The sequence below is a fragment of the Agelaius tricolor genome, unplaced genomic scaffold (assembly GCF_023055355.1).
Source record: "Agelaius tricolor isolate 1412-34295 unplaced genomic scaffold, bAgeTri1.0.p SCAF_9, whole genome shotgun sequence".
NCBI classification, from domain to species: domain Eukaryota; kingdom Metazoa; phylum Chordata; class Aves; order Passeriformes; family Icteridae; genus Agelaius; species Agelaius tricolor.
The window spans coordinates 11,916,945-11,942,387 of NW_027269269.1; the positions used below are offsets into that span (position 1 = coordinate 11,916,945).

At 40.7% G+C, this 25,443-nt stretch overlaps 2 protein-coding genes across 3 annotated transcripts; both read right to left on the reverse strand.

Annotated features, from left to right (window-relative positions):
• Positions 1 to 577: 577 nt before the first annotated feature.
• MED17 (mediator complex subunit 17) lies at positions 578 to 13,314 on the reverse strand. The gene is made up of 12 exons (XM_071432764.1): positions 13,030 to 13,314; positions 12,568 to 12,734; positions 11,929 to 12,148; positions 10,422 to 10,558; positions 10,239 to 10,323; positions 8,946 to 9,098; positions 8,039 to 8,169; positions 6,806 to 6,990; positions 6,146 to 6,283; positions 5,055 to 5,172; positions 3,687 to 3,846; positions 578 to 1,722 (listed from the first exon to the last, which is right to left on the reverse strand). Exons 1-12 carry the CDS (start codon positions 13,259 to 13,261, stop codon positions 1,517 to 1,519), a joined length of 1,932 nt encoding a protein of 643 aa, XP_071288865.1. The 5' UTR covers positions 13,262 to 13,314; the 3' UTR covers positions 578 to 1,516.
• Positions 13,315 to 13,752: 438 nt separating this feature from the next.
• Positions 13,753 to 25,426, reverse strand: CUNH11orf54 (chromosome unknown C11orf54 homolog). 2 transcript variants are annotated; one of them, XM_071432773.1, is made up of 9 exons: positions 25,291 to 25,426; positions 22,608 to 22,730; positions 20,390 to 20,488; positions 19,374 to 19,447; positions 18,709 to 18,810; positions 17,602 to 17,778; positions 16,726 to 16,875; positions 16,029 to 16,145; positions 13,753 to 14,025 (listed from the first exon to the last, which is right to left on the reverse strand). In XM_071432773.1, exons 2-9 carry the CDS (start codon positions 22,663 to 22,665, stop codon positions 13,852 to 13,854), a joined length of 951 nt encoding a protein of 316 aa, XP_071288874.1. In that variant the 5' UTR covers positions 22,666 to 22,730; positions 25,291 to 25,426; the 3' UTR covers positions 13,753 to 13,851. The 2 variants fall into 2 exon arrangements, with proteins under 2 accessions (XP_071288874.1, XP_071288875.1); XM_071432774.1 differs by having other exon boundaries at positions 25,287 to 25,404.
• Between the last annotated feature and the right edge of the window lie 17 nt (positions 25,427 to 25,443).

Consider the following 25,443-nt stretch of genomic DNA (forward strand, 5'->3'; position numbering starts at 1 on the left):
CTGATTTGTTGGCAACTCAGAACTTGATGAAAAGGCTATTGCTACATGCAGACCTGTCAATTTAGGTTAAGAACAATAAAGCATAAAGACATGTCCAAGTTTCATAGACTCATCTTCTAATTATTAATAAGAGATTTGTTGTGTTAGCAGGAGTCAGAACAGCCTCATCTAGTCAGATGCATGAACGCATGCATCAGGCTGTTGGCTGAACTGTTCACCAAGGAACAACTCCCCCTCTGCCTGTAATCACACAGTGTCTGCTGGCACAGCAATACAGGACCTGGCATCACAGGGCTTCAAGATCAAGAGACTTATTTTCAACTAGGGCTTTTAATTTTCATCAGTTGTCTTGGGTAACACATGAGCCCCTGCAAGGAAAACCCTTTCTCTCTCTTAGTTCAGTCACACAGATGCAAGTACTCACAGGAACTGGAACAAGATGCTCCATGCTGGCCAACACCAATATAAGTACAAGAACTGCTTTGGATACCTGCTGAGCAGCAGCTTGCTGCTTATTTTCCTACAATTATTCTTTATACTTGAGAATACAACAAAGTAACAATTGTCACCATGGAAGTGTGATGCTCAATTTGATCATGTTTATGTGCAAGAAGTTCATTTATATACATATAGACAGACACCTCATAAGACAATACAGACATGAATATGAACCAGTTTACACAGACAGGTTGCAAAAAGACCCTTAGCACTTAAGTACCAAACAAAATGAAAGCTTTGTTGAACACTATACTGTTTCAAGAAGGCTACAACTACAACCAAAACTATAAAAAACGTGACTTTTTTATTTAGAAAGAACTGAAAATAGCTGATATTCAGGAAGATGTTATTATTTCCCTGGATGATAATCATGGAATATGCGGAAGAAAGACCCAGATACTCAAGTGTGGAGGTCTACTGCATGAGAGTTATCTCCTTCTATCTAGTCACTAAATCACAAGTCACCCACAAACTCAAATTGTCAGAACTTTGCCAGCCAAGTAAGACCCTTTCCTCTATATTCTTGTAAAAAACAAGCTCAAAAAACCAAGCAAAATAGCCAACATGACACAGGCCATCAGAGAGGAAAGACTTTTGTCACAGGCAGTGACTTTGTAACACACTCAAATTAAATTGCCAAGTAAACATTTCTCAAAAAGAAAGGAGTCACCCAGAATCTCCATCAATGTACAAAAATTCCAACTCAAGAATGCTTCAACTCAAGGACTACCAAATTTAATTTTATAAACAAAAAATACATTAATTACTCATCTATGTCACTCTGGACGGAGCAAATTTCAAAGATACAGCGGGAAGGAACTTTTACAAAAAATTGTATGTATTTTATATGCTACTGAAAAAGGTTTTATTACAAATACCAAAATGGTTATTTCTGTACAGGAAATAAATTTGATTTTGCTTCCTTGTATTGGCCCATAGCTTCCACTTCGCTTTGCTGCACTGGAAGTTATCATTGCACAGAGACACTTCAAAGCCCTAGAGAGAGGCTGATGCTTCACTAGCAAGGAGTTAGGGCAGCCATGAGGAGTTCCATTTTATACACAAAGTTCCGCCCTTCCATTTTATTCCACTGCACCTCCTTGAATGGCCCCCGGAGATGATTCCACTTGCTGTCCTGCAGGACATCGCCCTTGGGGAGATCCTTGCACTGGCTCCGAGGGAACTGAACCATGACTTTGCTGCCACTTTCCGGGCCGTTACGGACTGTGGGGAAAGGAGAGCTCAATGAGCATTTTTACACTGTAGGCATTCCTCATACTAAATATTCTTCCCTGTGTATTCTATACTTTACTCCTACTCAATTCCAAATATGCTGAAAGCAAACAAGGGAAATTCTCTTCCTTTCTTTTTCAAAGCTTTTTCTCTGGGTTTTCTCTCTCATCTCCTACTTCTCTATTATTTTGTTGCTTTCACGCTGCAGGTTCTTGGTTAGCTCAAGACAGAGAAACTTTTAATAAACACAAAAATGTACACCTTACATTGCATGTAAGGTACACCTTGCATTTCTTTTCCCCCAATGATTCCAGGAAGGGCAAAGGCTTCATTGTTCATTCCTTCTTTGGATGTATTCCCCACTATTCTGTTGAAAAATATATTGTTTCTAGTGGATTTCTCTCATTCTCTCAAGTAGACAGGATCTAAGTCATTAGGCAGTTACTTTTAATCACAAAATTCTGTGAGACTAGTGGAGGGGTGGTGGTGCTTCGCTGGCTTGGATGGGTTTCTGTATTTTCATGCTGGGGAGTGGTGTGTGTTGGCTTTTTAAACAAACAGTTAGAGAGGTACCACCTAGCTTTTCCCCCATCTACCAAGCTAACCTTCTATAAAGAGATAACTATCAGGCTGATTGAACATAATTTCTCTTTCATAAATTGATGCCAACTACTCCTCATCACCATGTTCTCCACAGTATGTTTGGAGAATTCTTCTGAGACTATTTTTTTCCAACTCATCTTCCCAGTAATTACAATGAGGCTGATCAGGCTGTAGTTCCCCTTGTTTTCCTTCTTGAATACAGGATGAAACATTTGCCTTCTTTCAGTCCTCGGGAGCCCTTCCTGAGCCTGGCCTTTTAGGATCAAGAGTGGCCTTGCAGTGACATCAATCAACACCCTCAGCAGTCATGGATATATATCCCACCTGGTCCCATGAACTTGTATATGTCCAAGTCTGTTCAAAGGTTCTCTAACCTGGTCTTCCACTACTGAGGCTGAATCTTTGCTCCAAAATTTCCCATGAGTCTCACAGATCCATTTCTGAAGGCCAATCTTAAGACCAAAGTAAAGAAGGTACTGAGTACCTTGGCCTCCTCCATGTCCTGTGCCACCAGGTACTACTCTCTGTTTAACAGCAGTCCCGCATTTTCCCTCATCTTTCCTTTGCTGCTGACATCCCTGTTGAAGCTCTTCTTGCTGCCCTGTACATCCCTCACCAGATTCCTGTCCCACCCTTAGCTTTCCTATCCTTATCAATGCATGCTTGGATAGTCTCTCTATATCCCTCCCAGGACAACTACTAATAATTTCTTGGAGCTTCCTTCCTATCTCATGAGTTCAGCCATGGGCTCCGTGTTCATACACACAGGTCTTCTGTCACCTTTACACAACTTCCTGAACATTAGGAATGACCATTCTTGAGCTTAAAAGAGGTGACCCTTGAAAACAATAATCAAACAGCACTCCTGGACCCCTCTTCTTTCTATCCCATAGGATTTTTCAAAAAGATCCCTAAAGAGACCAAAACTGTCCTCCCTAAGTTTGGAGCTGTGATCCTGTTGTTTATCTTGTTCCCTTCTCTCAGGATCCTGATGGTTTCTGTAATCGCTTTTTTCTATGCTAATAATAATACATATAACTAATTATCTATAATTATATATTATATAAACAAATATTTACATAATATTTATCAAAATAATGTATTCAAATAATGTATTAATATAATACATATAATTTTCCACAGTGACTTTAAGAAATATTTTCAATCCTGTGTAAATTAAATCGGGTTTATATTAAGTGGCTTCCTGGGCAAGGTGTTGATTCTATTTAGATGTCAATTCCATACACAAAGAGACAGTCTGTAGACTTTTAAAGCATAGTATCAATTTATAGCAAAATATTCTAAAAACACTCTCAGAAAGATTTGAGTTCTGTTTGCAAGAGGGAACATACCTGAAATGGCATAGTCTCCATTTGGTGATGCTACAGTTATTGCTGATGCATTGCCAATGCTCTCCACTGGCCCCAGACCAACGTGATTACTGAAACTCAGCACATGCCATCCCATAACTTTTGCAAGCTGCTGAACTGCATGCACTTGGTGCTGTGACATCTGAAACATAACAAGAGGTTTGTTTTCTGTTCAATATTTGCACACCATAGAAAGAATTGCTTATGTAGTTTAGCAAGCCTGTTTTCTGTACAGTAATTACTTATAAAAATGACCTTAAGTTCTCTACTTTCTGAGAACTTTTTTTAATATGATGGTAGAACTTTGTTTTATTTGAATTTAGACTAGTTCCTTCACAGAAGAGAAGACCACTCTATTATGCAGTTAAATGAATTTTTCATTGGTATATGCTCTTAGCCATTTAATTTAAATTGATGCTATTAATTTACAAAAATCTTTATTTAGGTGTCAGAAAATTAGTTTGTAAACAATCCTCTATTTCAACATAAACAAGACTTCTGCTGTAAAATATATAAAAATATGAGAAAGTAGTAGCAGAAAAAATTCAGAAAAAAAAGTTGAGGTCCTCACACGCATGATTATCTCCAGTAATGCTCAAGTGTAAGGACTGAGCTCTAACAGCTTAGGAGTTTAAATGCTACTGTTTTCCTTTACCATGACTTAACCCTTGTAACAAGGAAGTATCCAGCACCATTCAGCAATTCTCTGTGAACAAGTTTGACAACACCTGAGCAAAAAGACACGACCTCAGCAGAATCTGTTTCAACTTGTTTTCTGTGTCATGGAGTTTTATGTAACTGCAACAGGCCAACCACTGTTATTAAAGACCTGTATTTTGACTATTTATAATGCATAGTGGGGAGATTGTTACTTCTGAATAAAACCAGCAGGTTGTTCTAAGCAATTAAGAAAACAGAGTTCATTCAAGTATGAGCTGATTTGGTAACGACAGATGCAAAGTGAGCATTAACAGACAATGTTGAAATGACAGTAATTGTGGGTTCATTAAGAACTTAGCTACAGTAAGTTTCATATATAGAATATTTTATTGTCTGCTATGATTACCACCGACTTGTTTCTCCCATAATGAGCAGCATAAAGAAATGCATTTTAAATTGGAGGGAAAAATTATTATGACTACTGACCCTAGTAAAAAATGGCAATATATTTTAGTAACAGTTGCTAAAGACTCTACACAAACATAGTGAAAATTCAGTCATCCAGCTTCCCTTCTCCACTATCTTAATTTGAACTTTTGAATAATTTCTACATAGATGAAAGTGAGATTCTAACTTCTTTCTGTTTCCCAAACATCATGAGAAAGGGAAGAATAACATATATGAGTCTACCTGAGATAAAAGGAAATCCTGCAGTTCTTGCTCTTGATGAGACAATGTAATAACTCTTCCATCTCTATGCACAACTCTGATTTGTTCAACTCCAATGTTCAGCTGTAGTTGAATGGATCTTTGAAGACAAGATCCATATTTATTCAAAAAGCATTAAAACGCTTAAGAAAACAGGAAACTAAGAACACAGAATCCCACCCAATCATTGACAAGAATTCCTAAGACAGATGGTGCAAAGCCTACAGAATGGGACAGCAACTCCAAATATTCCAGTTTCATCAATCACCACAACAGCTGCCTCTGTATGGCAGGTGACATATTCTGTGGCATGCTCCCAGACCTGGCCTACCATTTGTTCAGGTCAAGGAAGCCTCACAGCTCCCCACCTGCCCCATGCCCAAGTTTCCTTCTAGTTGTGCAGGGGAAAATGCTACAGACAAAACTTGGGCAGCTTATGTACTCTGGGATAAAGACTGGAAATGCACCAATAGTCATTTGCCCCACAGCAGGTTGTCCCATACTGTGGTCACAGCCAGAGAGCACTGCTCTAAGAAAACACTGTTGATGCATTAATGAATTCACTGCTGGTCAATCTGCAAGCATTTATTTCTGGAACATCAAATCTCGTATTTCAGTAACAACATGCATAATTATTGCATGAATTACAGGAGTTGCACATTTCAGTACGTATGCAACCAAGCTAGGACTGAGCACATTAGCTTTCCATGACCAGACTGGAAGTTTAGAATCCAGCACCATCAAATGATACTTTGTATTCAGTCATCTCTAGCCAAAGGAAATTCCCCGACCCCGCCACCACCAAGTGTCCACTCTCATCTTAAATTTCTTCTTTGAGAGAAAACTGTACTAATTAAAGATGTACTAAATATCTTCATTAAAGGGTAAAGTGGGTGACATTTTCTTAAGGTGACTGTTCACCCTACAGTGAAGTCAGAAAAACAAATACACACAAATAATGGACTCCTACTTGTCTGTCTGAAGAAAATCTAAACCTTTAAAGCACAATGTGAATACATGCTGCCTTTGCTTCATGCCTTTACAACTAAAAGGACATGCATTCTCACACTTACTTGCATATCTGCTCATATCCTTGAGAAGTTATTAGAACTTTAACACTGGATTCATAAACATCATTGATATTGGACCAGTGAGCCTGAATCTGAGGATCCTCAATACGACTCGCCAGACTGTCAATGGTTCGAGCAGTTCTAGAAGATAAAGCCATATTCCACACACAATAATCCAGGCAGTTTGTACTGTTACCTTGCTTTCAGGAAGCAAGGAGGTTATTAGATATAACAAACATGTGGATCAAAATTGTATTTCAGCACTGTTCTGGTGCTAATGAAGTACAGTTTATTCTGCACATTTCTCATACATTCTGCAGCAGTACTGAAGTGGTATTACTCAGTATTAGCTACTGCACTGCTAAGAATACTAAAAAGGATTTATGCACTTTGAGGTAAGTAGGGACAATTATCAGCAGCTTATGTTGCAACTGTCACAGAGATCTCAAAGAGATCTGGTATTTTTTCTTTTTACTAGCTGAATGTTGTTTTCTCATATTTTTTCATAATTTTTGGTTCTTAGTACTTAAAAGTACTAAAGTACAAAAAAAGACTGTATTAACCATGAAAGAAACAGCAGCTAGTTTTAAAAACACTTTAAATAGACAATTGTATTCTATGTAACGGTACATGTTACTGTAACAAGACTACCTTGTGACCCACCTTCGTCTCAAAAATATATGCTTTGCCTGTTTTATGATCTTTTCCAGAAGTCCTTCATTCGACTGTAAAGAACTGATTTCATTTTTATCAAAAGCCTGGGGCCCTGCAAGTCTCATTCTCTTATGGCCAAAAGGTGCACTAGCTGGATGTGGCATCACTGTCGAGCTCAGAGTCTGCTTGTGACACTGCAACAATCAACAGATGTTATAAAAGGAAGGCACCAAATAATGTATCTGCAATAAATAATATGTATCTTACAATATGTTGCTTCACATCACATTTTTAGAGTGTACGTACTTTCAAAAACTGCAACTTTTTAACTTTATCAACCTGACAGCACTTTAAAGACAATTCTTCATACTTTGCTTCCTCCATTTATATGTGTCTTTCAAAACTTATAGAAAGTAATTTAAAAAAAAAAGTGCTAGCTAACAGAAATTTGGTACCATGGCAGTAGTTCCAACTAATAAGTCTTCTTTATATACATCTATGGACACAGAAAGAATGGTCACTTCAAAATAAAGGAAGTATTTTAGACAAAAAAAATTGAAGTACAGAAAGTTTTAGCAGTATGTCCAAAGTAAAGGAAATCCACAGGAAAGGTGGGCACTAAGCCAAAGCTTCATGAGCCCTAAATCAGTGTTTAAAACACTGGACTGTTCCACATGACTGCATGACTTGCAGAGCCATGCTCTAAGGAGGTGAACACTCTCTGGAACATGGTTTCAATTCTACTTAGAGATGCAAAACTGGGCTTCTTTCCTGAAGAGAGACAACCTCAACTTCATGCCCCAGGTTCTGCTAGATTATTCAAGAATCCAAAATGCTGAAGCAGAGAAGCGGACATTCAAATAAACAAAGCTATTATGGCAATTGATTGTTCCTTCATGAGGGTATGGCTGACCAGATGCTCACTGACAGTGCTTGGTAAGCATTATTAGACACAAAAAGGGCAGAACTGATGAACTCTACTGGAAAAGCTTTGCATGGCTTTTCTGAAGTGAGCAGCCAGGTCTGAGGTTAAGTAAAGAACTAGCATGCCCTGAAAGCATTAACTGGAACTCTCAAACCACCCACAGCCATGGAAACCCAAGCAGTAGGCTGCCTTCCACAAATGGATGGAGAAGGACTGGCCTCTAGTGGCACTTGGCTGTTATACCAGGGCCACACACTAGGCAGAAGGCTGAACAAAAGCCCAAAAACTCTTCAGTAGTTCAGCCATATATGCAGTACCTCTCTGATAAGCTGATGCAAATTATGTTCCAGAACATAGAGATGATCCTCTGGATTCTGTTTTTCAGAAGCAGCCTTTTGTGACTTTTTATCATTGGAAGAGTGACACAGAGAAATAGACAGCTGCAAACCTGTACAAAGCAGATGGAAAAAAAAAGATTTTAAAAAGTGAGCACTGACAATTTTCAAGATTGCTACTGAGAACTTCTTCACTTTTTATACTGAGTAGTTTAACAACAGGTATTCAATGTATCAGAGAAAAATCAAAGAATGATGGTGGAGGGCACAGCACCAAAGGCAAGTAAAACTTGATTTTCATGGAAGTGTTGACAACTGTGAACTCACCAGATGCATTTCACATCAATTTCTATGACTCAATCCCACACAAAAAGAAGTCCCCAGGACCCCATTGCTTTCTTAAAGAAGGAGTGATTAACCATTAGACACATTTTAAGCAATCCAGAAACATATTATTTGCATGATACAATGGGTTGTGTACCCCTTGTAAGAACAGAGGATTCACCACTGACTCTGAGCCACCTTTATGCTGTTTAATTATCCTCACTGAAGAGCATTTGCTTTTGGTCTTTTGAGGACTCATAAACTCAACTCTTAAATTTATTCTTATACGCAATCCAGGAGCAATGACTGAAGCTTAGCTCCAAACTGCCACATGCACATGGCATTACAGCTGACAGTTTTAAGTGCTGCTGACAAAAAACATAACCACAAAGGAAAACAGAGTACATTAGAAACTACTGTGCATTAGCTGAAATTCTGTTTTTCAAAAACTTTGAAAATCAAGGAGTTTGTTTTTACTTTTGTAAGGACAGAGAATTAAAAAAGGTGACATCAATCAGTATTTAAGGAAACAATTGTAGGCTAAGCATCTTAAAAAGCTTCCTACCTGGGAAAGGCTGGGAAATTATCTGATTTTTCACTACAATGTGAGGAATCTGTGATTTAATTTGAACAGCTTCTCGTGACAGCTGGGCAAAAATTTCTTTACATAGAAGAACATTCTGTGCAGTCTCCAACTTTGTCTGCCAGTGTGCAGAACCTGAAAAATATAAATAAATGTTTGCAAGAGGGAAGAGCAAAGAGAAGCCACCTTTTTGTTCAGATGCCAAATACTATGCAGTAGCCAGGTGTCATCACTAAGATAAAGGAGTCAGTGCCTTATATCCAAATTGAGTATTATCAGAATTTTATCTCAGTTAAGCAAGCACTTTAGGTAAAACTAAAACTAATTTTGATTCAATTTTACATATATGTATATTGTGAAATGCAACACCCTTATGGTACAGTATATTACACTCCCAGGCCTATTGTGAAGGTCTCTCTTTATGAACCTCTGCTCCTTAAGTTTTAGTTTACTTTCAATGATACTTCTGGCTTTATTAAATTCACTCTATGATGAACTACCCAGTAATGTTCAGTGCATGTATGTGCTTTCACAGGGTTTATAGGCCCAAAATTCTTGGGAGATTATGGAGTGAGTAAGCACACAAGCTGCATAATATTCCCTCAATACCATATGAAACACCTCATAGTACAGCACTCTATGTTCTGTTGCCTATGTTCAGGACAGCACCACCATCTGTATCAGACAACTGTGAAATAAAATCCTGCCAGTTTATTTCTAACTTTACAGAGTAAAGGATGGCTTTTTAATCCAAAAGTTTAAAACTTCCCATACTGGCACATATAAAATGAATCAATGTACCACCTGCCAGGTGAGCTGTTGGTAATTAACACACAGACCACCAGTAGAGTTTCAGATCCAGATAAAACATACGAACAACAGACACAAATGATGCATTTTGGGCAGAGTGGAGAGTGAGCAATCACTAGTTCAGCTGAATTAATGGGATGTAACTGACTGAAGCACAACACCTTGGTTTGATTTCAGTTATGGGCTCAAACTTTTAATGTCTAACAAAAGGGGCTCCAGGAATACTCAAAATACAACCCTAATAATTTTTTTCAGAACTGAATAACCACATATGAAAAACTGAAGGACCATGTTTTGAAAGCATGATTTCCAAAGCCCAAGCACCACCCAAACAGAATATTTCAGTTTAAATAAGGGAAGTCTTATTCACTCTTCTTCCCAGGTACATGCTGAAATTTTCAAACAAGCATCATATGCAAACTCATTCCTCAAGAACATATTCCTAAAACAACATATAAGCTGTACCTGGTTTTGATTTTGGCAAGGGTCTTTTAAAGAGATTGACTGTCCCGAGGTCACCAATGTCTGGTGCTTGTTTTTGAATAGAAACCTAGGCAAGAGGGAACAGTATTTAATATTTGTTCTCTGTTGCAAGCATACAAATCTAAAACAAAACTCCATTAGGTTATTAATGTTTCTCTGACAAACCTTGATGTATGCTGATCCCTCTAAATCACTTGGAATTTGAACATCCAAAGGACAGTAATCCTCAGGTATTTTTTTATCCAGGTCAATGTCAGTGTTCTTTATCACCTCAAATGTGCCATGATGAAGAAAAAGGGAGCCTGAGGAAAGAAGGACAAAGGCATACACATTAAATATTAAGCACCTTCTGCAAATAAAAAAGCTCATATTTCTGTTTTGGAAGAATATGTATTTCTGAGTCTCCAAATCTTCCGATCTGCACTTGACTCACATTTCTTAATTACTTCTTAAAAAAACTCAGGTAAATTAGAAAGCTCATGCCACTGTACCAGCATGTCAATCCTCCACTGTGCAATGTGTAGTATTTTACAGTAAGTTAACACAGAGTATTCAATAATTATGGGAGGAAGCCAAGAGTTTTTTTGAAATTGAGTCATTAGGTGCAAGGAAGGAAAAAAGAAAAATATTTGGTTAAAAAAAAAATGCAAAAAGTAAATGTGTGAAGTTTCACAAGCAGGTAGTTAAAGGTACAACACCCTTCTTGATTTAAAGGAATTCTGATAATGTTTGGCTAGAAATCTTAAAACTATGACCATGTCCTGACTGTAAAAGATAACTTTATAGGCAGTCATTCGGGGACTGATAAAAGCAGATACCCACATCTGTCCTAGCTGTACATCTTTTTCATCCAGGACACAGTTCACCTAGTTCAGGGTAAATCAACTAAAAACAATACATAGCCTGGGGTATAGCTACAGCTTTTTCATTTTAACAAATCTCAATTTGTCCTTCCCCTCCCTCACCAATGCCAACAAAACCCAACACATTTGGTTCTGATGCCTGCTTTGTACCTGCATCCTAAGTTCTGTGTGATTCTGTATTCACTTTGTCACTCCATAATGGCCTCTAGAACCCTGGGCTGCTCACCCCCTTTAAATGTAATCCATGAATTAAAGCATATCCTCAGCATCATTTCTCAACTGTAGGAATAATAGATAAAATAATCTACCTTCAACATCACTCTTTAGTCATATGGTTTAATTTTACCTGGTATGAATTCTGGGGAGCAGGGAGTTAGACATCATAAGCCTTTTGGGTCCCTTCTAACTTGAGATATTCTAGGATTTCCTGATCTTCGATTAAAAAAAAAAAAGCAACCAACTCTTCACTTCTTTTTTTAATGCTTTACACACCAAATGTAGATAAAAGCCAAGGATTTACAAAGTCTGCCTGTCAACTGATCAACTACATTGCAAATGCAGTATTGATTTTCTGAACAAAGTCTTAGTAAAATACTACAGTTAGCCTTTAAAATCACTTTCTGGATTGAAGATGCCAAGATATTTTCCCTTCTACTAAAACAATAGTTCTACCTTTATAAATCTGTCTCAAAAATATAATAAATTCACACTGAAATTATTTATTAAGAGAGATTCCATCTCTTTTTCCAGTTACGAAAAGACAACTTCATAAAATATCCCTTCTTGTGAAAACAGATCCTACTGTTTACCTGCACTTCTGTAGCTCAGATCACCAAGAATTTTATCTCCCACTTTTCTCAGCTTCCAGTGTTGTCTCAGTCTTAGCAGCTCAGAGTTGAAGTCTCTTTGTCGCTTATTTTCCTGATTTTCAGCAACTGATTTGGATAATCTTTCTGCACCTTTCAACAGGATCTGAGCTGCTCCAGCTAATGACTTCTTTTTTGAAATCAGCTGTAGAAACTGAGGATTCTAGTACCAAAAACAACAACAAGATACTTGGACTTTAATTCACACAAGATGATGATGATGATTATTACGAATAATAATTAATAATTTTAATATTTATTTATTATTAATGGAAACTAACGGACAGTGACTGATAGGCTGTTTTTCTGGATGTCCAGTAACTTATCCAGAATTATTTTCATATCACCATTATACAATTGGAAGTAGCATTTTAACTTAAAAGTTCAGTAAAGAGGCTTTGAAACTGGCCTCAACTCCCAATCCCAGCCTTACTCTGACCCTCAAAGCACTGCACTAGCACATCAAAAGGTGCATTTTGATAAATTTTGTACTGACCACATGTGAAAAAAAAAAAATCCATTGGAATAAAAACATTAGCATCATGATTGAGCACACAAAGCGCTCAACTAGGTATAACATACTTGTTTTGGAGGAAGGGGATCCTGCCCGACTGGATCTAGAGTCATGAACTTCTTATCCTTCACAATGCTAAGAACGTCATACAACACACACATCTCAGTCAAGGCACTTCTTAAATTGTTCCTCACTGAATCCCAAGGCCAGAGGGATGGCTGGAACTTTACCAACCCTAAAAAAAAAACAAAGGCAGGAAAAACAAAGGACTTTAGAAAGGTACGTGTAAGACTGATTTTTGAACCACAGGGAGATCATAACGGCACGAAATACAACACGACATCAAATCTGCTGTTGTCTTTTCCCTGTCCAATTTACTGGGGCTGGGTCACGAACACTGTGACCAGCCCCTGGGGGAAGGCAGGCCAGGCCCAACCACCCGCGGAGCCGCAGGCCGGCACCGCCTCAGCGCGGCGGGCCTCCAGCAGCCGCATCCCGGAGGGAGGGCTCGGGCTCCCGGTCCTTCTCACCTTCCTCATCCTCCGTCTCGCCCGCCTCGGCCCAGGGCCGGCCCGCCGAGCCCGGCTCGTCCTCCTCCGAGCCGGAGCCCTGGCTGAAGTCGATGCGCTGCGCCAGACGCGCCAGGTTCTGGGACATGGAGAGCGGCTGGAGGTAGGTCTCACTGCCATCCAGCCCCACCTCCTGCACCTGCTTCTCGCACGCCGACTCGATGCTGATGCGCACGGCCGGCACGCCCGCCATCTTGGAGCGACCCCCGCCCGCACTCGGCAGGGGGCGGGCCCGGCAGGGGGCGGGGCCAGCGCCGGGCGGGCTCGGCTACTTCCGGAGGCGTTCGCGAGGGAGCGGGACAGGTGCCGAGCGGGCTCGGCCAGTTTCGGAGAGAGCTCGGAAGCAGGAGGGGCCAGCGCCGAGTGGGCTCGGCTACCTCCGGAGGTACTCGGGAAGGGGCGGGGCCAGCGCAGTGAGGGGACGGTGCCGAGCACAGAAGGTCGGAGCCGGTGCCGATACTTCTCCGGCCTTATATTCGACCAGAACTTAGTTTCGTGTCCCGTTCTAAACCTAACTTCACCTCTAGTTCCCCATGGTCAGCTGTGGCCACGCAGGAAGCTCAACCAAACAAAAGGAAAACATACAGTAACATGGCCATTAAATTACCGTTTAAATTCCGTCGTAACGCCTATGAAACATATACACCAAGTTCTGCCCTTTGACACAATTAAGAAGGCGGCAGCTGACTATTCTCATATTTATTCTCAAATCTGATAAGTGATAATTGAAAGCGTTACAAAAATCAGCATTTGTACTTGAGGAAGGTGCAATCGGCCTGGGGCTCAGTCTCTCCCCACGAGGTGCGTCTCCTGGGGCCGGTCGATGCGGAAGAGCAGCTCGGCGGGCTGGAAGTAGCCCAGGTACTGCACGCTGTCCGGGCTGGTGTCCTGGTGGTAGTGCCCTCCTTCCCCGTGGTGACTGAAACAGTGCGTGTGCTCCACACGCAGATCGAAGCCCTGGCACCACACAGAAGCCCGTCACCAACGCGCTCATGGGAACAGCATTTAAGTCATGGGACAGTCTATCCTGACACACATTTCCACACATCTCACACGTTAAGCAGTGAAAACTTGCAAGACACTTGTGAAACCAGTAAGACAAAAGAATTTAGAAACCCTGACAGCCCCCAGCTTTTGGTGTTAATCTGACTGAGACATCCTTTTTAACCCTTTGTTCCCCCCACCTTTCTTTCCACTGGGATTAAATAATGCAGTCACACCAAAGAGCCCCTACTGGAAATCAAACCCCTTTGCACTGAATTGCCACAGGCCCATGTGATAAAGGGACTGTCTCTACTGCAATTCTGAGAGCCAGCTTAGATGAATATGGGAAGAGAAATGAATAAAATAGCAACTAACATCCTAAACCATGAGATCAACGTGACCAGTTTTATCTATCTTAGAATGGGTTGGGTTCAAAGAGACCTTCACAGATGATCTATTCTAACCACCCTGTCATGGGCTGGGAGATCTTCCATTCAAGCAGCTTGCTCAAAGCCTCATCTAACCTGGCCCTGAACACTTCCAGGGATGGGGCATCTCCATCTCTGGGCAACCTGTTCCATTGTCTCTCCACACTTAGCCTAAATTTTTTTTCCACGTGTCCAATCTAAATCTGTTTTGTTTCAATTTAAAATCCTTGCCTCTTCTTTTGTTGCTACATGTCCTGGTAAAAAGTTTCACTCTATCTTTCCTAAAAGCCTCCTTTAAGTACTGGAAGGCTGCAATAAGGTCTTTCCGGAGCCTTTTCTTCTCTAGGCTGTCAGCTCCCAGTCTCTCTTCAAAGGAAGAGGTACTCCAGCCCTTGGCTCATTTTCATGGCCCTCCTTGGGCCCTGCTCTAACAGGTCCCAAACCTACATGTAGCACTCCAGGTGGGGTCTCGTGAGGGAAAGAATCCCCTTGCTTGACCTGGCCACACCTAGTTTGACAAAGCCCAGGACATGATTAGTTTCCTGGGCTGGAAGGGGATACTGGTGAATAGTGCTATGGCATTGGAATGCCATGGTCTCCTGCTCTTCTTGTAGTGACACTCAAACATTTCCACAACCACAGGCCTGGCCAAGTGCTGTTGAGCTTGCAGTGGATGCAGACAGGAGAAACCCAGAGAAATCCAGCCTACAAGTTGCATTGGTTCTGAATGGAGCAGCTGCCGATGGACGCTTTCAAAGGACGCATCAGTGGATTATGGGAAGATACAGTTTAGCCTTAGGCCAAAGGCTGCCACATAATAACACAATAAAATCACACCCTTCAACATATTTAAGCCTACAGTATGTCCCACTTACCTCTGGGAAAAAACGTTTTTATATTACTTATGACTGCATTGTTATCTATAAAATAGCCATTTTCATCTATGGTTTTCTGTTTACTTTTAAACAAATAGTTTTCCTAATTATGAACACCTTAATGGTTTTTGAAACCAGATTGGTTTTTATCCTGAATTATTTGCTGTTGAACTTGATGCTTGTGAAAGATGCTAGGTAAGTTTCCAGCATGAGGCTTTGCAGACTTGAATTCACATCAGCAGCAGGACACAGGCTTCATGTCTTTTGACACAGCATTAGCAGAGGGAGTTGTTATGAAAGTGAACTACATAAACAGGTGGCTGAGCCATCTTCCATGCTCTTGACATTTCTCCCAGTGTGGCCAGCAGTGAATGTAAACCATACTGCTGGGTTTGGGATGCAAACACTTGCACACATGCAACAGAACCATGAAGTTAATCCACTATGAACAACCACTAGGTTTCAGAACAGATTCACCTATCCTCAATTCAAAGAGTTCACAGAAATGTGAAGCTTCTCAATCATTGCCCTAGCTCTGGAAGAGCTGAACACTATATATATATACATATACATATATATACACACTCCCATTCTTGAACGGAAAATCACATCCAAGACAAAATTCATTACAGGTCTCAGTCTATACTTAGAAAAAGGAGAAAAAGAGACTCACCGGATCTCTGGAAACTATTACTGGCTGACAAATCAGTGGAGCCTTCATTTCAAAGAATTTGAGCCAGTTATTCACATCCTCATCAGTATTCAGGGGACAGGCAGAAAATTCTGGAGGCTAGAGCAAAAATGAAAGCTTTTTAAGTAAAAGGAAGACACTTGCATCAGGATACCTTTTCTCTAACAACTTTGCTTTTTCCCTCCCCACTATTCTGTTCATTTTCCTTATTGACCGAAAGAAACTCACAGTGTCCATCACTCTGTTTCTTCCAGAAGAAGTGACTGGAATCTTACATCTTTTATTGCACAGGTAGTGGGAGAACTACTGAAGTGAGGATGCTCCTCCTCCTGGTACATTTTAGAAGCTCAGTTATTTTTTAAAAACTTTAATGCTTCTTATAAGTATCCTCTGAGTTCATGTATTTCATTTCAATTCATTTTACAATAGTTCTCCAGTTCTTTAGCTGCACACAGATTTCAAAAGATGATAGCCTTAATGCCAACTAAAACAGAATTACTAGTTTTGTAATACTGATTTTGTAATGTCAACTCCTGACTTTAGTACCATGCCCATCCTAATAGTTTATGCATACATTTAAAAATATAAAACAAAGTGAAGGAACTAAGATATTACACCCTGATTTATACTTCTGTTTTCAGGAGGAAAAAGAAAGTTACATGCATTGAGAACAACGTACCATAATGTGAATCTTTGCTTTCCCCTTCTGAATGATAAACGTACCACCCATCCCAACTGGCTTTTCTCCATAGTGTTTCTCTAAAGTTTGTCTCAGACAGGTCACAAAGTTAAGCTCCCCAGTTCTTCCATTGGCTTTCACTTCAATGACCTGGAAGATAAAGTCAGTTTGTTACTGCCACCTCCTGCTGCAATAGTCTGAAAAGGTCTGTGAAAGCTGTTCTTAAATTCTCCCAAGCTGATAACCCAAGATCACTTTTTGAAAAGATAAGCTTCCACGCAAGTGCTGCTGCATCTTTCCAGTTTGTGACCAGCTCTCTTTTCCTTAGTTCTGTTCAATGCTAGCTTTGCCTGTAAAGAGAGCTGGGCAGCAAGAGATTTACCTATGTATGAGACAGTGACTTGAGCAACTCCCTTCTGTCCACCAGCTGGCTTCCACTCTGTCAGAAAGAAACGCTGGGTAACAGAGAGGGCTGTTCAGTTTCCATGCAGCACTTGGGTTTTCGACTGTTCTGCCAGCACCTCTTCGTGCTGGCTGTGTCAGGAGAAGCACTTGTGCAAAAAACTACCTAAGTGCCCACGTCTCATTTACACGAGTAATTGCACCATTACCTTAAGTCACTGCTAGTTTGGATTGGATTTGGATGAATGATTTATGATGGAAAAATTTTTGTAAACTAATACCTATCCCTCAAAAATTCAAGAGCCTCTGTCTCCATTAATTCTTCCCCTCAATCACTTGCATCAGTTCCTTATTTTTGCATGTTTCTCTTGTGGGATTACTACTTTACTATTATCACAGAATGCTGATAGGAGAACCATGAGTTTCCAGTCAGTCAGAAAGCACTGCAAAGTCACCTTAGATGGAAGTACGTACCTTACCAGGTTGGCCCTCGCTGGCATAAAGGTTGGCCAACAGTCCAAACTCACAATCAGTGTATTTACTGCTGTACTTCTCAAGCAGGCACCCTTTGTCTGCAGGATTAATCTGAGCAATGTAGCTCCCATTTACAGCAGGCTTTTTTTCACTCTTAGTTTGAACAATAGGGATAAACTGGGAAAAAGAATATATAAGTCAATAAGAACATGTAAGAATCCACCAAATGAGCTGAACTCACATAAATGTGATTTAAGCTTTGGACCATGATCCCAAGAAAAAAATCCTCTTCATCACACAGCTCTGTCTCTCAGGATGAGGTCTGTACTGGTAAGAAAAATGCACTAATATTGTAATGTAATTGAAAGGTCCAGAAAACAGGTCTACTTTTTCTGAACAGTTAAACTTATTGTTATATAAAGATGAATGCTAGTGTTAAAAAAAAAACCAAAACAAAAGAAAAAATATCTATTGTCTGCATGCAAGTATTGGAATTCTATGTAATACTCTCTCAGTGTACAGTAACAATCACTACTACAGTGACCCAAATTTAATGCTGATATGGACTATCTCATCTGCCAATAAATCCATCAAAAGGAGACAGTAAGACCAAACGTTTATGCCTGGAAATATCTGTGATTTTTAAGGTCTCCATAGGCAATAGTTTTTGTCTCCTATGCCTCCTGTAGTTTATAATTTTCTATGTGGTATATTTAAAATTCACAACAGTGAAACAAAGTCATCCAAGAGGGAAAAGACAGGGAGTATCTGAAAGGCATTTACCAGTAAGTTTGAGGATCATTTCTAAATCTTGGAATTAGAACCTCTGGTCAGGTCTTTGTCAATCAGTTTCAAAAACCATGTTTCTTGCATGCTTCAAGGTAACTGCATGCTTCCTGAAGAATTACAAGTTAAAAATTAATCTTTATTATCTCAGGAGTATGCACCTCAGTGGATGCCCCTCATCTCAATTCCTTCTAATGTGTTTATGGTGTGAAAGTGTTTATTAAATACATTGTTGTAAATGGGGAATACCCAGCATGATACTGCTCTACTGTTATGATACTTCCATGAATTCATTGAGAACCATCACTCTTACATACTGACCTCAGCATTTACTCCAAGAACTTTGGATGAAGCAGCTCCAGCTCCAAGAATGAAAGCTCCAGGCAGCTCTATGTCCTTTGCAACTGTATTTAGATCATAAACCTACAAAAGAAAAACAATACTTCCATCCCTGGAAGTGTCCAAAGCTGGGCTGGATGGGGCCCTGAGCAACCTGGCCTAGTGGGTGGCATCCTTGCTCACTGCAGGAGGGATTGAACCTAGACTATCTCCAAGGTCTCTTCCAACCCAAACCATTCTATAATTTTGGTGTGGTGCTCTGATCTGCAATTGTCAGTCTGTTCATTGTAGTCCTGGAGGCATTTAATTCACAACACCCACCCTCATTAAAATTTTGATATGTTGAACATGGCTTCTGAACACAATGCTTAGTAATAACAAATTTGGTAGATGTCTATTTGTTTGCTAAAAGATAGATTCTACCTGTATATTCCCCGCTTATTTTATTCCAAGACTGAATTATTGTTCTTATTAGATTTTGTGACATACAACACACATCAGAATCAGTCTCATTAAACACTGAAAAGTGTATTTAACAAATGTAGAATCCTAGTATCTAGATCCTAGTATCTCTTAGTCCTTACTTTTGTTTATTGCTTTTCTTTTGACAAATGTATTAAACCCCACAGCTACAGGGAAAAACTCACTTTTTCTTTCTGTACAACAGGTATGAGATAAGGAACACCTCCCACATCTGCTATCCTAGGCTTTCCACAGATTCCTGGAAAAATACAGCCAGTTAGCTTGGTAATTTTTTTTTTCCCAATAATCTTCAAAAAGCATGCATCCTAACCCACCAAAGACCTGGTTCCTCAAACTTCTCAAACCTTTGAGAACACTGTTTCCCTAGCATGCTTAGATAAAGTGTTGAACTATCAAGAAGTCCAAACCCTAAGATTATTCACTGTAGGATTTAATGCTACACAACATGTTGAAAAATAACATTCTGTAAGTACAAAAAAAAAAAATTGCCAGAGTGGACAACACCTTCCATTTGCCAGTTCTCCAATAATTCCCTCACCACACAGTAGAGAACTTTGCTGGGACTCCACTTGCAAAATTTTAGCAAAGCTGAAAGCTATCTCAAGACAATTCATCCCACTTATTTGGATATGTATTTTAAGAAGGGATGAATAACCTCCTGGAGGTGTTTCTTGCACACTGATGCCAGAGGGAACTCGGAGGAGTAGCACAGATGACATGTCTTCCAGACAGCTAGTGTGAAACGAGATGAATCCCATTCAGAGTAAGACAGGTTCACTTCACTGACATACATGAATGCCAGCAATTAAAAAATTAACAGAAGTACAACTCCTTAGCTTCAGATAGTGATTGGCATGGTTCTAAAAAATTTCTCCATCTGAAAGATAACAACTTAAATTCAAAACCTTTTCAGTACACTAAATAAAGCTTATGAAATAAGTAGGTGTGCAATGATAGGTTAAGAAAAGAAAAATATGACAAGTACTTAGTAATGACTTGTCCTTGTTCATACATCAACTAGGAAACAAATCCAGAAATAAAATGTAGCTCTCCTCTCATGCATATGCTTTACCTGGAAAACATTTTAAGCTCTCTCAACATCTTTAAAGTATCAAAACTAAGAAGGATCGTGCCAAAAAAACTGGAGAAGTCTTAGTGAAAAACAGGAATGCTAGGTTACCTTTAGCAGGAAAGTTGAAGGGTTCCTTAGTCAGATCAGGACAGTCTACAACAGAGACTTGAGCATCAGCAAAGTTCTCTTTAAGCCCTTTCTGCAAAACTGTAAGGAAGAATAATGGCAAAATTATTGACAATGAAAAACTACCAAGAGTCTCACAAGTTTCTAACAACAATAAATGTATCTGTTTGGCCTTTATTTCTGCAAGGTACATTATTTATACTTACCCTAAGTAACTCCATTGATTTAAATGTCTGCAGGCACTTGTTACATTACTACAACACTCGTTACATTACTACACTTGTTAGATAGCTTCAGAGAGGAGCAGAAGTTTGTGCAGATAATCGTTTGCCACATTAATTAATTTTAAGAATTTGAAAACCATTTTCATTGAAATACACTGACTGACTGCTCCAAGGAGCACTAGGAGCAGCAGAGTGTGAAGTAACATGGGTAAACTTAAATCTCCTTCAGCAGTGGGTTTGCTTCCAAGAGCAGACAATTACAGTCACGGTCAAATATGATGCAAGAGCAAAGGAGGAAGCAAGATTTAGCTGAAGCAACAATCAGTTCTTTACATACATTAACTAGACAGGTTGCAATAGCTTGATTATAATCTCAAACCATCTCTCCTGTCTGGAAATTTCTACCACCATGGGATGCTGCCTATCATGTTTATGTTCTTGTGGAAATTTTCTGGCAAGTGCCACTGTCACATCAAGACAGATAATGAATGGTGTTAGTGATAATGAACCAAATCTAAAATTTTTGGTTTGCTTCATATCAATGTTTTTTTAGGCTCAGAACTTGCAAAGTCATTCAAACAACAGGGAGGATTAGCTGAGTGCATTGTTTGGAAACAACTTCCAAACCTTTAGTGTGGGTAGTGTAATTTTTTTAGTTCCAAACCTTTAGTAGTGTACGCGAAGTAGTGTCTTCACATACACTGCTTCAAATACTATGTTGCAAGGTCCAGCCAGGTTCTTTCATGCCTGGGGGCCTGCTTTGACAGGTGCCTCAAACTAAAGAACAGAACATCCAGTCTATAAATCAGGTGGTTCCTTATTTACACAGACTTTCCTGCGCCTTTGTTTCCTCCAGTTAGGGTTTCAGCCATACCTTACTTCTTAAGATCAGGTTTACCAAGCTCTTGACCAAAAGTAGTAGCTGGTACTTGGTACATTTCTAAATACATCTCAGTACCTTCTGGCATATGGACAAGGACAGTAAAAGGGCACTCCTCAAATTATACCCAAAACCTGAACAGCAACACAATTCCCAGCTTACAGGAGATCCTCAGGACAGATCAGGAAAAAAAGGAAAATTCTGTTTTGTGATGAATTTTTTCTGATACTCTTTCAAGCTCTACTGCAAGTAGTTCTACTGCAAGTACATGGTGTTCTCTGCAGCAGCCCTGGCCTACTGCCCCCATCTGACTGGGCAAGAAAAGCACTGGGAACCACCCAAGGCACTGCTGGGACCACACGTTGTCAATACATGGAAATGTCACACTGACACAGATTCAGGAAAGTGGCAGACACTGAACTTGAGGATCAATCTGAAAGACAAAAAACCCTTTAGTATATCTGCTGCAGGGGAGAGGCTGACAGAAGGAATAATGTCTTCCTACTAGGGCAAGAAAAGAAGCTCATGAGCAACTAGGCTGAACCCAGAAGCCCCTTCCGACCTCAACCATTCTGTTATTCCCAGCACATCTTGCAAAGGCTTTAGAAAGAAGTAAACTACAGAAGATGTTTCCTGCAGCCCTGTTCTAAGACAATGAGCAAAGGAGGAGCCAACTAGGTTCAAGCAAGAGGATCTGCCATGCTAGACTGCATCTTGTCAGCTATGTTTTGAGCAGTCCTGAAAAAGAAAGAAATACTGGAGGGGAGAGGAGGACAGATGATTCTGTATTTCTAAAGAAGTTTGGTGTGTAGTGGACAAACTTTCATGACCTGCACACAAATCTGCATATTCAGTGGTGTTAAAGGAATTGAGAGCCCATCTGTGTGTTTAAATATCTTGGGGGCTTGGGGAGGAATCATTGTTTGCTCTAGGAAAACCATCACATATAGAGAAATAGCGTTGTTCTTCACCTCTCAGTGTGCTAAAAGCAGGAATTCTGCATGTACTAGCTGTGGAAAGACTTTGGTATGAGCTTTAAGATAAGTTTTCAGAGTACATTACAAGTTTGTATAAAGTCACATGTTGCATTACTTACCCCCAGCAAGCTCCTCCAGACTTGGGACATGAAAAGCAAACCTTTCGACTTTGGCCATTTCCTGATGGGCGCTGATTTCTTCAGGTAACAAGTTACAGTACAGCACACTGCAGAGTTACTGGTCTGCCAACAAAGATAATAGCTTAACAATTTAAACATGCTCCTTTCAACATGTTAATTATTTTTCAATTTCATTCTAGAATACATAGAAAAAATGGAACTGTAGTTCTGGCATCACAGGAGAGACTGACAGTTTCAATAGTAATGTTGAATTTTTTATGCATTTTGGAAGAAGAAGTGTCTGTCAGCCCTATAGCTGGCTCAGAGCATTACACATATTACACATACCCAGCTGACAGCTGGGTGTAGGGAAAACATATCCTACACTGAATGCAGATGAAGTGATCAGGAGATTTGTGTCTTTGTAAGCCTGGAGTCACAAGAAAGTTTTGAAAGGAACCTCAGCTTTTCTGAGCACATCAGCTGCCTCTTAAGGTCTTCCCAAATTTAATGTTTACTTTTCCAGCAATGGTGGACTTTCAACCTGAGCTGTGACATGGTCTCAAATTAATTTCTGGGCATGTGTTTCCCCTCCCAGAGAGGAACAGGCTAGCAGCAAAATAAAAATCAACTACAGAAGTTCTGCAGTATCAGGCTCTGTACCCATACAAAAAGTATGTAAAAATAAGTATGTACTGTAGCAAAAAGTTTTGAACATGAGTTTAAGAGCCTCTTCAGAAATGAAGTGTACTTCAGTCAGCCATGCAACAGCAAAGCCAGCTAGAAGGGCAAGGCACTGGGTCAGGGCAGAAACAACTGATTGTGCACTACCTAAAAATCAGCTGCAGCAATCATTAACTCCTTAGGCACATACTTGCTACACACAGCAATAAAAAATAAAATGTGTCCCATTTACCCAGATCTCAGGTGGAAGAAGGAAAAAGGGAAATCCTAACTACATTCCTAGACCTGACTGAGTCTTTGTTAGGAAGGACTATGGTGTGAAACAGCTGCTTATGTATAGTTCTAGCTTCAGTTTTTAAAAAATCCTAACTTTTATGACTGTCAAAAAATGTAACTGTCCTTACACAATTAGCCTCTTGAGTCTGCATAAAAGAAAAAGGAAAACCAAACCAGTGGAAAAAAAAAGAAATAAGAAGAGTGGGGAGATCGTAGCAGTCACTTAACTGAAATCTTTCAGCTCAATGCTCAGCCACCCCAAATTACTGCTGTAGCAAGCAGTAGAGAAGAGAAGAAAGACTGCAACCCGTGTATAGTAATTCTCATCTTAGTTGGTTTTATCTATCTCCACACTTGACTTCATCCCTCTTCTGGCTCTGGAGGAGAAAGCAGCAGGCTGGATTTGGTGCCTCTGGTAGAAGCCTCATGTCAGGTGGAGTGAATCATACCACAAGACTTTTAGTGTGCACCAAGAAAGGGAGTAATTAGCCATAGGCAGAAAGTGAGAACATGGCTTTGGGAGCATTGTTTTAGATTATCCTCATCCCCTCAAGAACCTTTTGCCACATCCAGGAGGAGGCTGTTCCAGCACTCAACACATTGGTTGTCCTGAAACAGTCTGAGAAAACAAGCTAGAACTGTTGTTGTGCAAAAGGCAGAGGCAAGACTTGTACAGTATTCAAAAAAGTTAGCTCCCCACAATCAAGAAAGGGGAGAAAGTACTGTACTGATGTACCATAATAAACCCAGTCTGATTGGTAAACAGTAGTTCTTACCAGGAAAGACACAAAGGAGTAGATCTGTGGCCCACCACTGCAAATATTCACCGAGGAGTGAATTGTGTGGTGTGGGATAGAGAGAACTTGAGACAACAGCACACACTTAAGATCCATCACAGAGGGGTGCAGTGACACTGAATTGCTACAGAAGAATTTCAAAGAAAGAACACAAATGCTAAAGGGATGATAAAATTATTATAGATGTGGGATGATGCAACTAGAATGGAGGCAACAAGTATGTAAAGACTCAAAGTCTACTTTTGAAGTGCAAAGAAAACATCAGAGAGAGTAGCCAGGTGCCAGGAGAAGGCAGATGAAACGTGAAACATTAGATTAATTACGTGTCTATCATCAAAACCGGAATTAAAATTAGCTTGGAGAGTTACAGCCAAAAAGGAGAGGTTATAGGCAGGCTAGACACGCGTCGGGGAGGGGGGTGGTGGGGAAAGAAATATCCGTGGAAAAAATTGAAGATGGCAGTTGCGAGAGAGAAATTTAGTGATGACACCCAGAAGAGGAAGACATCCACAGACGCAGAGGCCGTATTTTTCGCCTGGGGTGGTGCGAGGAGATCCCGTACGGGACAGAGGAAGGCTGCGGGGCAGCAGAGGCAACTGAGCAGCTGGGATTTGGGGAAGGCAGGGTTAACAACAGGAGTGCTAGGCGAGGCTGGGCTCCGTGGGACAGAGAGCATCCCGGCAGGCAGAGGCAGCGGTGATTACGGGAGCGGGGGAGCGCTAAAGGCGGCGGCACGCTTAGCATAGCGGCAGGGGGAAGGAAGGGGCTGTTCAGGCTGGAGCTGCCAGCTCGGAGGAGCCGGGGGAAGGACAAGCAGCACAGCAGAGACGGGAGCCTCTCACCGGGCGGGAAGCCGCGGGAAGCCGGGACCTGCCCGAGCTCTGCCACGCACCGAGCGCCGCTACCGCCCGACCGCACCTACCTACCCTGCCGCCAGGACTAGGACTGGCACGGACTGGCACGGCACGGCAAGGCTCGGCCCCGCTCGGCCCCGCCCCTGGGCGCGGCCACCCCGCTGCCACTCCCAGCATGGCGCCATCCTCCTCCTGCCCCTCCTTCCCGTCGGCCCGCGCGCCTCT